This window comes from Vipera ursinii (genome assembly GCF_947247035.1).
Source record: "Vipera ursinii genome assembly, chromosome: 5".
Lineage (NCBI taxonomy): Eukaryota > Metazoa > Chordata > Lepidosauria > Squamata > Viperidae > Vipera > Vipera ursinii.
The window spans coordinates 10,471,598-10,488,809 of record NC_139518.1 but is presented as its reverse complement, the minus strand read 5'-3'; the positions used below and the strand labels follow the sequence as shown (position 1 = coordinate 10,488,809).

The following is a 17,212-nucleotide window of genomic DNA, read 5'->3' as shown; positions in this document are numbered from 1 at the left end:
CCAATTACGGCCTTATCTGGACCTGGATGCCTTACGTACAGTCACCCATGCGCTTGTGACCTCTCGCCTAGACTACTGTAACGCTCTCTACTTGGGGCTGCCCTTGAGATCCACTCGGAAGCTTCAACTGGTGCAAAGTGCAGCGGCGCGGACACTCTTGGGAGCCTCCCGATACTCCCATATCACACCTCTCCTCCGTGCGCTGCACTGGCTTCCAGTTGCCTTCCGTGTGAAGTTCAAGGTGCTGACAATGACATACAAAGCCCTACATGGCATGGGTCCGGACTACCTGCGGGAGCACCTTCTGCCAATGTCAGCGCCCCACCGCCCTGTGCGCTCCCACAGAGAGGGCCTCCTCAGGGTGCCACCGCTCAAGGAATGTCGGCTGGTGGCCCCCAGGGGGAGGGCATTCTCAGTGGGTGCGCCAGCCCTCTGGAACAGCTTGCCAACCGAAATCCGGATGGCCCCCGACCTCCGCACCTTCCGGCGAGAATTAAAAACTTACCTGTTCCAGCAGTCCGGCCTGGCCTGATAGCTCTTATTGGGGTCCCAGTTTGTATTTTACTAGTGTTTGTTTTTCATTACGGTTCATTCTGTATGCCTATCTTATTCTGTACACCGCCCTGAGTCCCTCGGGAGAAGGGCGGTTTATAAAAACAAATAAATAAATAAATAAATATCTGGTGTTTCTTTGCTTTCTCTTTGTGCAAGAGTGGTTTCCCTGTTCCATGTATTCAGCAGTTTCCCCCTCCTGTTCTAACTACCCCTGCCTCCCTGTTTTGGTAGACAAGGTGGAATAACTTCTAGATTCTATATGCAGGAGGAGGAGGAGGAGGAGGAGATTAGAACCTTTAATTCATTGGAATTCACCGAAAAGGCCATCCTGAAACAAAGAGATTATTGGCAGCAGTGTCAGATGTTGTGGAAAGCAGAGGAAATGGCCTTGAGGGACAGGAAGAAGAGCTGATGCCAAGACTGGTCAGGTTAAGATCATTGGCCTTGAGGTGCCAGGCTAGTCTTTGTGGGTTAGGATCGTTATGCTCTCTACATTCCATGGTGGAAGGAAAGAGTGAGCATGAAGGAGGAGGTAGCATCATAGCTAACAGGCTTTGGGAACATGGAAGGCAGAAGAGGGAATTGGACAGGGTGCTGGACCACTAAAAAGCAGAGACATCACCCTGTCAACAAAAGTGCATACAGTCAAGGCTATAGTCTTCCCAGTTGCAATATATGGCTGTGAAAGTTGGATCATAAGAAAGGCTGAGCGCCAAAGAATTGAAGCCTTTGAACTATGGTGCTGGAGAAGACTCCTGCGAGTCCCTTGGACTGCAAAGCGATCAAACCGGTCAGTCCTAGAGGAGATCAACCCTGACTGCTCTTTAGAAGGCCAGATCCTGAAGTTGAAACTCAAATACTTTGGCCACCTCATGAGAAGGAAGGACTCACTGGAGAAGAGCCAAATGCTGGGAAAGGTTGAGGGCAAGAGAAGAAGGGGACGACAGAGAATGAGGTGGCTGGATGGAGTCACTGAAGCAGTAGGCGTGAGCTTAAATGGATTCCAGAAGATGGTAGAGGACAGGAAGGCCTGGAGGAACGTTGTCCATGGGGTCGCAATGGGTCGGACATGGCTTCGCAGCTAACAACAACAACTGGACCACTGCAGAAGATATTCCTTAGTTCAGAAGATGGCAGTAGGAGAAAGAGATCAACTCTTCCTTAGTTAAAGATAGGAATGTTAAATGGGCATATTGTCTTGACAAGCTTTCAAGATTTGAGTTACATTATCCTGCTAGTAATATAAGTGAGTTTGGTTTTGTTTCGTTTTGTTATGCCAGCCTCACAGAGCTTGTCAGTCTTCAGCATAGTGCCTTATAAAAAAAACCCTCTTCTTAATGAAATGGTTAAAAGATGAGCTATATGTTACTATTGTTAGTTGGATTCACGATGGAATGAATGCATCTGGTGAACACTCGTTAATGGTTCCACTTCAGTTTGAAGGGAAGAGTTGAGTTGAATGCCACATGGTTTAGCCCAACATTTTATCAGGCATTTATATTGCCAAGTCTGCAGGTATTACGGTATTACAAAGCTGGGCTGAAAGAAACACCGGTACAATGTGACTCTTCAGCTGCTTGCATCAGGATGAATAGGGATCCCTCCTGGGGACATATAGCGTATTTTAGTTCTGATTGCTATTTGAAGTTTTAGCTTGCTTTAAGGTTATGTGTTATATTTATATCATATATTATATTTATATATTATTTAATTATTTTGTATGCCATGTTGAGTTTGGTAGCTATGTAAATGTTTCAAATCAGAAAAATATAGACTGCCCTTGAATAGTGGACTGAAATTAATAGGAGGGAATTTCACAGGAAATTCTACATCTAGATAGGAAATACGAAATATAGGGCACAAGAGATCTGGCTTGGTGATACCAGGTAGTACAAATGAAAGGTTTCTGGGTGACCTTGCCAGCCATAAGCCAAATCTGAGCCACCGGTGTGATACATCTACTAAAAAAGCAAATGCTATTTTGGGAATGCATTAACAGGATCATAGAGTCTACTTATAGGAAGTAATTGTACCAATTTGCTTACCTTAGTCCAATCTCATTTGGAGTTTTCAATTACCTCATTTATTAATGTTTTCTAGCCTTCATCGAACTTTTAGGAAATTTAAGCATAATTTCAGAAAATGCTTAGTATGGAATATAGTAGGAGATCAACCCTGACTGCTCTTTAGAAGGCCAGATCCTGAAGTTGAAACTCAAATACTTTGGCCACTTAATGAAAAGGAAGGACTCACTGGAGAAGAGCCTAATGCTGGGAAAGGTTGAGGGCAAGAGAAGAAGGGGACGACAGAGAATGAGGTGGCTGGATGGAGTCACTGAAGTAGTAGGCGTGAGCTTAAATGGACTCCAGAAGATGGTAGAGGACAGGAAGGCCTGGAGGAACGTTGTCCATGGGGTCGCGATGGGTCGGACACGACTTCGCAGCTAACAACAACAAAATCAGGTGTTAAATCAAGACTGAATAATACTACTTTTATCTGGCTCTGAAATGTTACTAAAGTTGGCATCAAATGAGCTGTCTTGGACCAGACATGGAAATCACTGGCCATGCCTGAGAAGTCACTTGTTTGAAATAAGGGGATCTAACACAACATTTCAGGGTTAACATCATTTGGAGAATTTAACTAGAGATGTATCAATTAGCGTGGTTTTTCACCTAACAGGACTTCAGGAAAGGTTCTGATTTGACTTGCTTTGGAGGAACTAAATTAAATATCAGTTCTACTACTTTTTCAGATTTCTTTGAGTCCGTTTAGTGAATCTTCCAAATCCAGGAAATAATCCTGGGAACCTTCATATTTCTCATTCATTCATTTAATTTGTTTGTTGTTGATCGATACTTAGTCTTGAATTAATTAATTAATTGATAATGCACAATGTTGGGATTTATAGGGTTTGTATTTATTCATTCGAATAATTATCAAATGTTTCTTGCATTTTATGCAGTAAATATTTGTGTCCATCAGTAATGTAATGTTGGGAAATAATTTTTAATAGAAAGAATGAAGAAAGTCTATATATCTTTTCTTTCTATTTCTCTGCATCACCTGCGGTGTTATAAACTCATCAAAAGCTAGGAGTCTTATTCTATGATGGCCAAGGGATTCACCTTATGGCAAGACTGATGGCAGTTCCCATGCAGACTTGGGATGCACTTTACTCAGCATAGTAACAGATACAGAACTGAGGTTGCATTAAGGTGTCAGAAATCCTGGGGTGTTTCTTTTTTATTCTGGAAGAAAAAAGTACATAAGTGCCGAGCGACCACTTGCTCAGCAAATATTTGCCGTTATAATGGTACTGAACAAGGAGGCTTTACTTTTGTATTGTATTGACGTTTTTAATTACCTTGTAAACCGCCCTGAGTCCTACGGGAAAAGGGCGGTATATAAATTCAATAAACTTAAACTTATAACCAGTCCTCGTGTTGCGCTTGACACAGTGTCCCTGCAAGTCACGTAATCACCATTTGTGACTCTCTGCCATCTTTTCGAAAGCAAAGGGTAAAAATCCCTGCAGTTTTTACTCTGCTAGTCGTTGCTGACTGTGGAGAGGGCGGTGCTCATCTCCATTTTAAGGGCTATTGAGCCAGCCCTATCCAAAGGTTACTGCAGTCATGTGGCCAGCGTGACGTCACAGACACTGTTGACTTTCCCACCAAAGTGGTATCTACTCACTTTTACATACTTTTGAATTGCTAGATTGGGCAAGAACGGGAACTCACCCCATCGTGGGGCACTTGGATCTCGGGCTGTCAACTTTTCAGCTGACAAGCTCAGCGGCTTAATCATTGGGCCACCACCCCTTAAGCAAAGGTTAAGCCAGCAAGAAATCTCAAGTTGCCGTCATTGTACTCGTTGTGGCATTGCACTCAATGACCTCACCTGACTGTAACTAGATCTACCATCTTAAGTCATGTGATTTCTGCCCCCCCCCATTTTATGACAGCAGTGCTTAACAGTGGAGTTCTCTCCCAATTGCAGTCATTAATTGCCAATTAACTGCAGGTTGTTTGTCTTGTCTGAACGTTTGTTTTTGGTAGTCTGTATTCTGTCACAATGAAGGTGTCAAGAAACTGGATTTGACAATAATGGTTGGATATTTTTTTAGCAACATTTCAAAGTCAACAGTGAGATTGGTGGCATATTTAATAAATAAAGTTTGGGAAATACCAACTATGAATAGTTATTGGTCTGGGTAGGAAACAGGTAGGAGAGAATTTGAACAGGATGCAGGATTTTTTGTTCTATCAAGAATAATTTGTTGGGGAATATTAATGATTCATTAGTCTCCATATCACTGCAACCAGAGTGTGAGCAATTCATCAGTATTTCTTCTCCAATAAATTTCAGTCTCTTAAATGAAACTACAATCTTTAGTATCTTCTTTGGCACTTCTGAATAGACAGTAGGGATTTTGTAATAAAATGTTATATTTTTGTGCTATAAATTACTGTAATAGTTTTTGTTTTTGTTTTATCTCAGGGATTCATCAAAGATGTTCATGAGGATTCACTCACAGTTGTGTTTGAAAACAAGTATGTATTACAAGCATTGCTTTTCCCCCTTTCATTTTGGTTGCAGAATGTGCCCATCCCATCTTTTTTACTCTGAAAGGAAAGGACTGGTTGGCTAAATCGCTGTAGAATTTAAAGCAGGGGTCTTCAAACTGGGCCCTTTTAAGACTTGTGGACTTCCAACTCCCAGAATTCCTCAGCCAGGCACGCTGGCTGAGGAATTCTGGGAGTTAGTCCACAAGTCATAAAAGGGCCCAGTTTGAAGACCCCTGGTTTAAAGATACCAACACTTTGAATTGTATGTGATAGCCCACTGTATTGGCAACCAGAAGAGCCAAATTAAAATTGGTGTCACTTTACACTGGTGAGTTGTTCTGCCTGCAGTTTAGTCCCCATTTTCTAACAGCTGCACTTCTGACATGTGTCTATACGTAATGGGGTTCGGTGTTAAATTAAACTTGATAGTATTCCATTTAAATGACATGTAACATTCTTAGTACTCATTGCATAATCTAAAATATCTATTCAATTTACAGCTGGCAACCAGAACGCCAGGTTCCATTCGGTGAAGTAAGATTACCACCACCACCTGACATCAAGAAAGAAATTGGCGAAGGAGATGAAGTAGAGGTGATTTCATTCAAGTATTTCTTTGCTTACTTATGTGGAAGTTTCTTCTGGAAGGTTAATGACTTATTACATTCCAACACATTAATGGTAGAGTTTAGTGTGCTATATCACTGAGATGAGTGAACTTGTTTTTTTTTAACTGCTTCAAAAATGCAAAATATAAAAAAGCAGAAACGTTATATTTTAAAAAGAAAATTATTAGAAAAATTAAAAAATTGGAAGAGTTGCTTTTGGGCAGGTTTTTTAACCAGCCATGTTTAAATTAGTAAAAAGAAAATCACATGAATATTAGTTGTTAATAGTTACACAGTACAAAAGATTTGTCTTGAATTCCTGCCAAACCTGAAGCTGGGATATAGTTAGAAATGACCTCAAACTCATTGCTCCACATGGAATTTTACACTCCTGACAGAAGGCCAGGGTAGGATATTTTAATGCCAAATAACTTTTATTGTCATGAATGTGTTTTTAATAATTACCCAAAATATGCTTTCTTGGAGAAAAGACACCCTGAGTGGTGGATGTAATATTTTGAACCCTGTAGGTATGCTAGGAATGCTGAGAGCATGCTGTAGGTGTTTTTACAAAATGGTTGCCATGGTAGGTTTAACCAGTCATGCAATATTTATAGAAGGCAGATTGGATGAGGCTTCCTCCTGTCATATCCTGTAGACCCTTCAAGATACTTTTTATAATAGAACTTCACCATGCCTTTATTTTGGGCAAGTACGAACATTGTTTGAAAGCTTCTTGGATATGCGTAGTCCAAAGATGTTCTTGTAGATAAAGATATTGCTACTGGTTAGTTTTGTTGTTGTTCAGTTCTATAAAGCTAAATTCTTTTAGTTAGAGTGATAAAATGCAGCGGGCAAAATTTCATTGTTTATTCTGTTCTGTCAGAATAAGTGTAAAAGCTATTTGAGGTTCCAGTGTAAAGAATATTGTCTGAAGAAAATTCAAATTGTTAACCTAGTTCTCTTATTCTACATGAGATGTGTAAGCTGTTTATTTGAAATTTGTGATTGATATCACTGATTAAATCATATGTTCAGCCAGGTGGTTTGTGCTTCTGTGCTTGGATTTTAAACATTTGGGATGTGTTGGAATGTAATAGCCATTATTTCTTCATTAGACTTAGAGAATGGATATAGGATAGCTAGGAAGAGGTATGACTTTATACTTTCTTGCTATAGTATAGCAGAATTGGATTGATACAGCCACAGATTAAGTTATATCAGTCTTATATTTTTGTCCAATAATTTGTAAACTTTAGTGATTGGATATAATTACTAAAACTCAGGTCAAATATGTTTCAGATTAGATTATCGTGATGGCTACATCCACCACATTTTCTTCAGTAGAGAAGTAATTCATGCGTGGACATATTTAATTTCTTTTTGTTATAAAAGTATGTTCCATTATGCTTAATTGACAGCATTATTAATTGCATAATAACTTTGTTTCATTTCTATACCACTGAATCTGCTGTGGACTTCTAGTGGTTTACAATTCGTAATTAAAGCATCTACAGTAAAAGTAGAGTTAAAACATTCACATAAAATAAAATAAAATTGCAGTAGTACCTCGGTACTCATCATTAATTGGTTCTGGGAGGTCTGATGAGGACCAAAAGGGATGAGTACTAAACAAATTTTTCCCCATAAGAAATGATGTAGTGAATCACAAGGTAGCTGACACTAACAAGTTCTGGTTTGTGCATTGAATATCAAACAAACGAGTACCGGGACAAAATTTTTTGCATCAAAGTGCATTGAATACTAAATTTGATGATTTTCAAAGCAGGTGAGCACAAAGGTTCCACTGTATTATATTTAAACCTACCATAATCATTAGAAACTTTATCAAACAATCCAACCAAAAATCAATCAATCAATCAATCAATCAATCAATCAATCAATCAACAAATGCTATCTAGAAGAGTTCTAAATAATTTTCAAGTTGAAAAGGCTGCTCCATGAAGAGATAGAGCAGTGATTTTTTTTAAAGTTATACCCTTGCAAGGTGCAATTGCAGCAGTCTAGATGAATGCTGATAAGAACAAACACTACTGTTGCAAAATCCTTGTATTTTGGGTAGGGCCACAACTTACACATCAGCTAGAGCTCAAAGGTAAGAGGTAAAGAGCTCAAATATGGCTGAAACCAGAGAGAGAATTGTGAAGAGGAGACACACCATAAGTCATTTTAAGGCTGCAGACATTAACTCCTCCTGTCAAGAAGTGTGCACAACATCTTGGATCCAAACAGTCAAGTTGCCCCCTATTCCCCCCTCCCCCCCGCTGCCACCGCCCCTGAAAACCTATGATGAACAGAGATCAGAGTAAAGAGCATCTGGTTTTACCACCACAGTAGAACATTTTAAGCCAGTAATTTAGATGCCTGTTTGCGTTTTTCTGTTGTGATAATTCTTTAGGATTGGGGAGTGCTTAGATGCCTCCACTGTGCTAGAAAAGAGGCCAGTGGATTGAAGGAGATACTTTTCTCCTATATGAGCAGGTTTGAATCAGACTATTATTTATAAAGTTCCATTTTCTTCAGACTCAGGAAAATTATTTAAAATCAGCTCTCCCCCCCCCCATATAAATAGAGTTCAATATTAATTTTATTATTGTAAAGCTTTTATTCCATTATATTCAATTTCAAAGTAATTTGTAATAAGCATTTTCTTTAAAATTGAGGGGAAAATGTTTAAATTAAAACTTTGGCAGGAGAATTTCATCTAGTTAAAAACGTAGCTTTAAAAAAAAAACATTTTTCTGCTTTGTATATCTAAACTATCAAAAGTTTAAAGTATGCTTTACTTACTACTGCCTAAGGAATATGATTTTTTTTAAAAAAAGGCTAACTACCCTGCTAATAATCTTTAAATTTAAGAAGATTCTCTTGATTAAGATGTTTTGATGCTTCATAATATTAATTTGTAGAAAAATAATTACTTTGGAGCAATTACATGTCAGCATAGAGAAGTGAACCATCTTTCAACATAGGTATAACCTCTTTACGGCGAGAGAAAAGAAACAAAATATTCAGTTAACTGTAATTTCTCGTCTGATTTTGGGGAACTATGATTAGCAATTATGGAATAATTATAAATATTATATAACATTTTAAAATTATTTTCATACTAAAATGGAGGTTCAAAGCACAGTGGTCTGAATGGTGTATAATTTACTTTCAGGTTTATTCAAGAGCAAATGACCAAGAGCCTTGTGGCTGGTGGCTGGCAAAGGTTCGAATGATGAAAGGAGAGGTAAGTAGAAGTGGAATTGTACCGTGAGAGAGATCCAGCTAAAGGGAGCATTAACTTTTGTGAATTATTTGAATAGATAAGAACCACTTAGAAGTTAAACTATATATTTAGTAACTAGCTTCTTATCCATGGGGTCTTTGGTGCATTCTGAGTTTGGTTGTTTTCTTGCAAACATTTCATTATCCAACTAAGTAATATCATCACTGGTTCTTCTGCTAGAACAGTGAAGTTCTAGTACTGATGATGTTACATATTTGGGTAAAGTAAGTATTCTGAACCTTTGATCAGCAATCGCTTATTTTAAAAAATTAAGAAGAATAATCTTTTCTCAGTTTTATGTCATTGAGTATGCTGCTTGCGATGCCACTTACAATGAAATAGTCACATTTGAAAGACTTCGGCCTGTAAATCAGAATAAACCTGTGAACAAGAATACATTCTTCAGATGTGCTGTAGATGTTCCAGAAGATCTGAGAGATGCGTAAGTACTATAAAAATTCTTTACATTAGATCTTTATTAGGAATTGACTTTCATAGATTATCCTGAGTTTGATGTTGGAATTTGAGCCCTTTTTGTCTAAAGAAAGAGTGAATCTGCCTCTCTTTGCAAATTAACACGGAAATTCTCTTTTTGGGCTGGGACTCATATTTTGGAAGGTCTTTGTATTCAAGTTATTACGGTAAGATAGAAAAGAAGAGTCGATCAGGAAGTAAGGCTTTCTCATCAACGGGAAGAAGTGTATGGCACATGGAGTACAAAGACCGATGACTAGATTTGAATAGGTGGCAGAAGGCAGGGATTACTGAAAAATATGGAAGTGAAAGAGGAGGGAGTTACAGAATATCATACAATGTTGCTTTGGAAGATTATTTTTTAAATAAGATTAAGTTACCAGATACATGAAGTTTAGTACGGTGGTACCTTGGTATAGACCAGACATGTCAAACTCGCGACGTCACGTGACATTGTGCAATGTATCGGGATGGTTTTGCCATTGCCGGCAATGGGGTGGGCGCGGCTTCCGGCAGTTTGACACCCCTGGTATAGAGTAGACTGCTTTGAAACTCATTGAATTTGGTACTCGGTGCATTTTGACGTGAAAATTTTATCCTGGTACTCATTGTTTGTTTGGTACTCAACGCACAAGCTAGAACTTGTCACTGTCACTTGCCTTGTGACTCACTACATTATTCCTTTTGGGAAAAATTTGATTGGTTCTCATTGTTTTTGGTACTCACTGCGGCTCCCGGAGCCAATGAACGAATTTTGTCCTGGTACTCATTGTTTGTTTGGTACTCAACACACAAGCTAGAATTTGTCACTGTCACCTGCCTTGTGACTCACTACATTATTCCTTTTGGGAAAAAATTGATTGGTTCTCATTGTTTTTGGTACTCACTGCGCCTCCCGGAACCAATGAACGAGTACCAAGGTACCACAGTATCTAAGGATGGAGGTTGTATCACTTTTCATAACAGCACTAAACATTTTGAGGTAGGCTTTATAGTTAAGTGTAAAATAATAATTCATCAGTATCAAAGGTCACAATTTTTATGGCACAAAAGGACATATACATGTAGTCTTCACTTACCTTGGTGGAGCAGTGGGCTAATGCCTCCTTAAGTAACACCAGCTGCCTGCAATTATTGCAGGTTCGCATCCCACCAGGCTCAAGGTTGACTCAGCCTTCCATCCTTCCGAGGTAGGTAAAATGAGGACCCAGATTGTTGGGGGCAATTAAGCTGACTTTGTAATAATGCCACTTGGGGTGTATGTGAAAGCCCTAATAAGCAGGCATATACATAGAATGAAGGCTACTGCTAAGCTTGTAAGCCGCCCTGAGTCTTCGGAGAAGGGCGGGATATAAATGGAATTAAAATAAATAAAAAAATAAAAACTTACAGGTAGTTTGTTCAGCAACTGTTCAAAGTTACAGCAGTGCTGAAAAAATAAGTTTACAGCCCATTTACAACCTTTTCAATGTCCCTGAGTCACACGAGAGGGATTTCAAGAGAGCAAGCACCTGAAGGCAGGAGAAGAAGCAAAGGATGGAAACTAACCAAAGAGAAAAGCAACCTAGAACTAAGGAGAAATTTCCTGACAGTTAGAACAATTAACCAGTGGAACAACCTGCCTCCAGAAGTGGTGAATGCTTCAACACTGGAAGTTTTTAAGAAGAGACTGGACAGCCATTTGTCTGAAAGGGTATAGGGTTTCCTGCCTGAGCAGGGGGATGGACTAGATGACCTCCAAAGGTCCCTTCCAACTTTATTATTACTATTGTTCCTCTGCACATTGAAAGCAGTGCGACTGCACCCGTATCCACGTGTCAAACAAAAGCTGAAACTGAGTACATTAATCTTGTCTCTTTCCAGGTGGAAAGAGCAATCGTGGTCATGTGATTTCCCACTTAGCAACTGCTTTGGTTAGCTGCAGAGTTGCCAATCCCAATTAGGGGGTCGTTGAGTGAGGACTACCTGTGTGCTAAAGCAAATTATTCTCAGATTGCATAAATCTGAAAAATGAAACTTCGATTTAGCAGAACTCAATGCAGTGGACCTCAGATGCCTCAGATAATATTCTTCCTGCTTTTACATCATTTGTATAAAAACACCTGGATTCTAATTTGTATTATTTGTATAGTAATATTCCTTCAAATGATGCACAGTCTGATTTAATGGACAATTGGGATAATTGGTCTGTTAAATCAATGTATTACCTTGTAATATTTTGTTGTGTTTTTTTTCCTTTTGGAAATAATTTAGTATACATTTTCAGATCTTTTCTCAATAAATGTAAATGGATTTTTAAAAATTGCTTTCTGGCTGTGCCTTAGAGCTTTTTCAGTATTTACAATTTCTCCAACTGCATGTCTCACTGGTCACCCTGCAAAATGAATTAATTAATTCATACCTTAATTTTCTAGGTGTGCTAATGAAAGTGCTCACAAGGATTTTAAGAAAGCTGTAGGAGCTTGCAGAATTTTTTACCAGGCTGAAACAGCTCAATTAGTAGTTCTGGTAAGAAAAAGTTTCTTCCTTTTTTACCCCATCGATGAGCAGATCATTTTAATGCTGACATTATGTGACCAATTTGATATGTGCGGTCTGGATTGTATAGAAAAGTAACCAGTATTAAAAGATATTACCATACCTTTTGACTTGTGAAAAGAAAATATTCTTTAGAGAATGCAGATTGAAGAGTTGCAGATAGGATCTCATGCAAGCTATAATCCAAGCTGTACTGTTTGGGCCTGGCAGCCTTTGCCTAGTGGATCAAACAGCAACCTGTGACCCATAGCAAAGGGTTTTGTCTTTATTTGGTGTCACTTTGATTGCCACAGCCGTTGCATCTGAATCAGGCTTTATACTAAAAGCACATCAAGCTGCATTGAGCAAAGTAGTTCAGCATACTCTCTTTGACTGCTAATAACAATACAGATCTCACTCTCCTGATAAACTAATAGAAATAAATATTTCAGATTCAAATGGACTAGCACACCAAGGTGATTTTCTCTCTTATTTGCAGTGTGTTCTAAACTAGAATTAAATCAATGCTAGGTAAAATAATTAGATTTTTTAAAAATTCATTGTCTGTAAAATGAAGATCCTTATACAGCATTTTTCTTTCAGTCTGCCACCGAGGCAACAGTAAAAAGAGTGGGCATACTCAGCGACATGCACTTGCGTAGCATTCGAACCAAGTTAATGCTCATGTCAAGAAATGAAGAAGCAACAAAGCATTTAGAAGTGAGTGGGTCTCAGCTGGTTTGACCGCCCCCCCTTTAATTATGCTTCTGGCATAGTCACTGAAACAGTGTTCATGCTTGAAGGTTTTATAAAGAATGACCCCTTTCCCCCCCCCCCCCCCCAGTGCACAAAACAGCTTGCAGCAGCATTTCATGAAGAATTTGTTGTCAGAGAAGACTTGATGGGACTTGCAATAGGGACACATGGCAGCAATATACAGCAAGCCAGGAAGGTTCCAGGTGTTACTGCAATTGAACTGGAAGAAGATACCGGAACTTTCAGGATCTACGGAGAGGTAAGAGAGAACGCTGAAAAGTCCTGCTTTCAAGTTGGGAAGCTGTGACTTCTTTGAGCTTAGGTCTAGAGGTCTGAATGTAGACTGCAGGGAATGTACAAATTCCGCTATTTTAATCCCAGTACAGTGCAAATATGAGGCATTTGGTGGAAGAGAAGGCAATATAAAATATTACACTGTTTTATTCAGTTGTGGTCTTCTTCAGAAATGCCTGGGGATTAAGTTCTACACAATTTTAACAGTTGTTAAATGCATTTGTGTAAAGCTTTCTCAAATCCACCTCAACTATGCTCATATGACAGAGCATACCTCCACATTGGGTTTAGATTCCTACTGGCAGTTGATAGAATAACCCCAATTTAAGTACATCTGAAAATATTGCTACGATGTTCCTGATGAATTCAACAGTTTCTCGTTTAAGAGTTGTTGCATAAAGGCTAATGAACTTGCCTCCCCCAGATGTCCCATTCCTTCAGGAAATGCTGGTAATAAATGGGAGAGTGTGCTTAGAAGGAAAAAGGAGAGGGAGTCTTTGGGGAATGTTTGAGACTGTTGAAAGAAGCGACCCAACGGAGGCTTTTGCCAGTAAAAGTTGGATCGCAGCTACACAGGCTTCCAAAGATATTGCCACACTGTAATGTGCAAGGGGGCAGAAAAGGAACATGCAAACATACCTCGAGAAGAATCATATTAACTATAGATACTTAGTTGTGTTCCCCCCCCAAATTTTGAAGGAATATATTTCATAGTACTCCATTCAAAGTAATCACATGCTACAAATATAAAATAAAAGGAAAAGAAGTAAATATATTTACACTATTTACACTCTTTTGCTAGACGTAGCCTGATTACAACCAGCGGCTATTTTTACTATAACCATGCAGCAGCAAGATGTTACAGAGTAGATAAGATATGGTAATACATGTTCGTAATGTAACATTTGGTCTTCATGCTACAATACAAAGCCACACGGTAGGTTAGGATGATCCCTAATTTGGGGAGAACTAAGTAGGTGTGCCTTCTTTCATTATATGGCATCATTAGGATACTTTTTTCTCTAACTAAAGGACTAGATGATGAAGTTCAGTTGGTTGTGTGGTTTCTTTGCAGGAATGCTGGTTGATTCAGGATTATTGAAGAAGAATCAAGGTTCTCCTCAGATCTGAGAAAATTTTAGATGGGTGGCAAAATGGGTATCATAATGTTGAGCCTTAGATAAAAACATGTATTTAAATAGTTGTGTAAAAGCATAGGCACCAATTGGCAAATATATGTGGTAGTTTGAAGGTAAATTCCCATAGTCCCATAGTGTTTAAGCACCTGTCTGAAAGCCATCATTTTTAATTAGCCTGGTATAGATACTTGCATTTTCTCATTGCAAAAGAGAGCACATGTAGTTTTATCTCATTTTATATGGAAATAGTTGTTCCCTAAAAGTGTTTTAACTATTAATGTTTAATGCATTACGTTCTGTTTATTACCAGAGTGCTGAGGCAGTAAAAAAAGCTAGAAGCTATTTGGAATTTGTGGAGGACTTTATTCAGGTTCCTAGGAATCTTGTGGGTACGTAATAATAATACAATTCTAACTAGCAGGGAAAAGTTTCAACATAAAAATCTTTTCTTTTCTCCATCTTCTCTCTCTCTCTCTCCCCCCCCTCTCCTTCTTATCCTTCTCCTCCTTTCAGTCATAGAAGTAGTTCTATCAGCAGGAGAGCTGAATTGGACGTCAGCCTTAAATTATTATAAATAATTTTCCTGACTTTTTCTTGTTGATGGTTTACTTGAGACCAAAGTCCCTATGATAATCCAAAACTTAAATCTCTCTTTATTTGTTAAAGGGAAAGTTATTGGTAAAAATGGCAAAGTTATTCAAGAGATTGTGGACAAATCTGGAGTCGTGCGAGTGAGAATTGAAGGAGACAACGAGAATAAACTGCCCAGAGAAGATGTATGATTTTAACTTCTTTTTTTTCTCCCTTCCCTTTGCAATGAATGTGCTCTGGGTAATGTAGAAATTAAAGGGGGACCTGAGATTTTGTTTGTGGAATAATGGTGGGAAGGGTGATCTCTTCATGCCACCTTGAGCTCCTGGGAAAAAGGCTGTATAGGTAGTCCTCAACCTACGACCACAATGGGGCCCAAAATTTCTGTTGCTAAGCAAAACATTTGTTAAGTGAGTTTTGCCCCATTTTACGACCTTTCTTGCCACAGTTGTTAAGTGAATCATTGCAGTTGTACAATTAGTAACACGATTAAGGGAATCTGGCTTCCCCATTGACTTTGCTGATCAGTAGATGGCAAAAGCTGATCACGTGTCTCTGGAACCCTGCCAATTGTCATAAATATGAGTCAGTTGCCAAGCGTCTGAATTTTCATCACGTGTCCCGCCGGGGCTACTACAAAGATCATAAGTGCGAAAAACGGTCATAAGTCACTTTTTCCAGTGCTGTTGTAACTTTGAACGGTCGCTAAATGAACTGCTGTAAGTCGAGGACTACCTGTACATAAATCTAACAGATATGTACTTGAGTAGCTGCATGGTTAGTTGTGAAATCACATTATTTCTTTAATGTGCTGTGTAGTAATGCTCACTTGGGCTCAAGACTTTGTGGAGCATTATGTTGCCCAGTGGGACTAACCAGGTGACTGTAGAAAAATACTGTAGGAATAGGGTATCCCTCAGATAGCTCAGAGGCATGTGGTTCTAAATTGGCGGTTTGAAGGACTGCATTCTTTCATTGAAGCATATGCATTTGCACCGTGCAGTCATGGGAGAGTACTGTGGGCTCTAGATTGTGCTCACCTGTTTAGTGATGGCATAGCGTTCACTGATGTCTGTATGACCTCTGTCTTGTAGCAAGTACATCCAAGTAACTTCAACAACACATCAGCATTTCTGGCAAGAGTACAGAGGTTCCTCACTAATTGAGTTGATTAGAGACACAATCTTGACATCAGCTTATTCTCAATCCAATGAGTGTATATATCAGTTACGGCTTCTGCTCCAAGTGGGTTTGGGCCCTAAGTTAGCTAATTCTTTTAAAAGTTGATTTCCGAAGTCAAAATCTGGGTTTTGTTCTCAAAGGTTTTCTGTGGGTTTTATAACTTCAAGCCGATTTGGTTTTAGCTTCAGGTTCAGTTTAGTCACTTGAGAATTCAGGTTAATTCTCTTTGTAAGATACACACAAAACAAATCTTAACAGCTGGCTCTTTAGCCAAACTGAATTATATAGACATCATACCAATAAACAGACCAAGTTTATGGATAGGAAAAAAAACACCCTCATACTAGAATATTTTTGAGACTGCTCTGGAATCATAATAAATAAAATAAGACAGATGCGATCTAGCACATAAGTTACATTGTAGCTTTATTAAAATAGTGTTTGGGTTTGTGTGTGTCCAGGCACCCATATACGGTTCCAAGAATTATTTGTGATTTAGTTTATATATATTTGAAAAACATATTTTTTCTCTATAGGGAATGGTTCCATTTGTGTTTGTGGGTACTAAAGAAAGCATAGGGAATGTCCAAGTACTTCTTGAATACCACATTGCCTACTTAAAGGTAAGCACTGCTTGATGTAATTTTCAGATTTAGTTTGCAGTCCACTCTTACCTAAGGGGGTCTGTTAAATAAATGTGATTTGCTGCTGCGGAGTTAGGAATCCAGAGTTGATTCTGCCTTTTTCTTATGTATTCTAGTACCTGTGGGCAGAATTTTTAGATCAACCTTGTTATATTTCCATCGTTGTTGCTATTATTTATTTTTATGTATTTTTCTAAACTATACTGTTTTTCTCAGCCCCTGTATAAAAGCTTGAACATTTTCAGCCTAATTGCTACTTTTTCATTTTATAATTTCATAACTCTGTAATAGGACTACACAGTAGCTTTAACTGCAAAGATATTTACTCTGGCAATTTTAAAAAGTTCATTTGAACAAATATAGCTGATACATAAGTGACATCTTATGCCAAGAAATGTTGGAAATTGGTCCTCGATGTGGAAAAAGTAAAAATTGTGAAACATTTTTTTTTATCCCATTTATATCCCGCCCTTCTCCGAAGATTCAGGGCGGCTTACAATCTAAGAAGCACAAATCAATGTGCTTAGCAATAGCCTTCATTCTATTTATATGCCTGCTTATTAGGGCTTTCGCCGCCCCCCCCCCC

General features: G+C 38.7%; 1 protein-coding gene across 2 annotated transcripts in view; it reads left to right on the top strand.

Moving 5' to 3' along the window:
• FXR1 (FMR1 autosomal homolog 1) overlaps nt 1-17,212 on the top strand; it is a 61,553-nt gene that overhangs the window by 30,762 nt on the left and 13,579 nt on the right. For both annotated transcript variants that reach the window (XM_083363954.1, XM_083363955.1), the window contains exons 2-11: nt 5,059-5,111; nt 5,627-5,720; nt 8,919-8,990; nt 9,323-9,471; nt 11,918-12,011; nt 12,624-12,740; nt 12,865-13,035; nt 14,520-14,598; nt 14,876-14,985; nt 16,519-16,605. In XM_083363954.1, the coding sequence (XP_083220080.1) occupies nt 5,059-5,111; nt 5,627-5,720; nt 8,919-8,990; nt 9,323-9,471; nt 11,918-12,011; nt 12,624-12,740; nt 12,865-13,035; nt 14,520-14,598; nt 14,876-14,985; nt 16,519-16,605 (1,026 nt within the window). The remainder of the gene's footprint in view (nt 1-5,058; nt 5,112-5,626; nt 5,721-8,918; nt 8,991-9,322; nt 9,472-11,917; nt 12,012-12,623; nt 12,741-12,864; nt 13,036-14,519; nt 14,599-14,875; nt 14,986-16,518; nt 16,606-17,212) is intronic.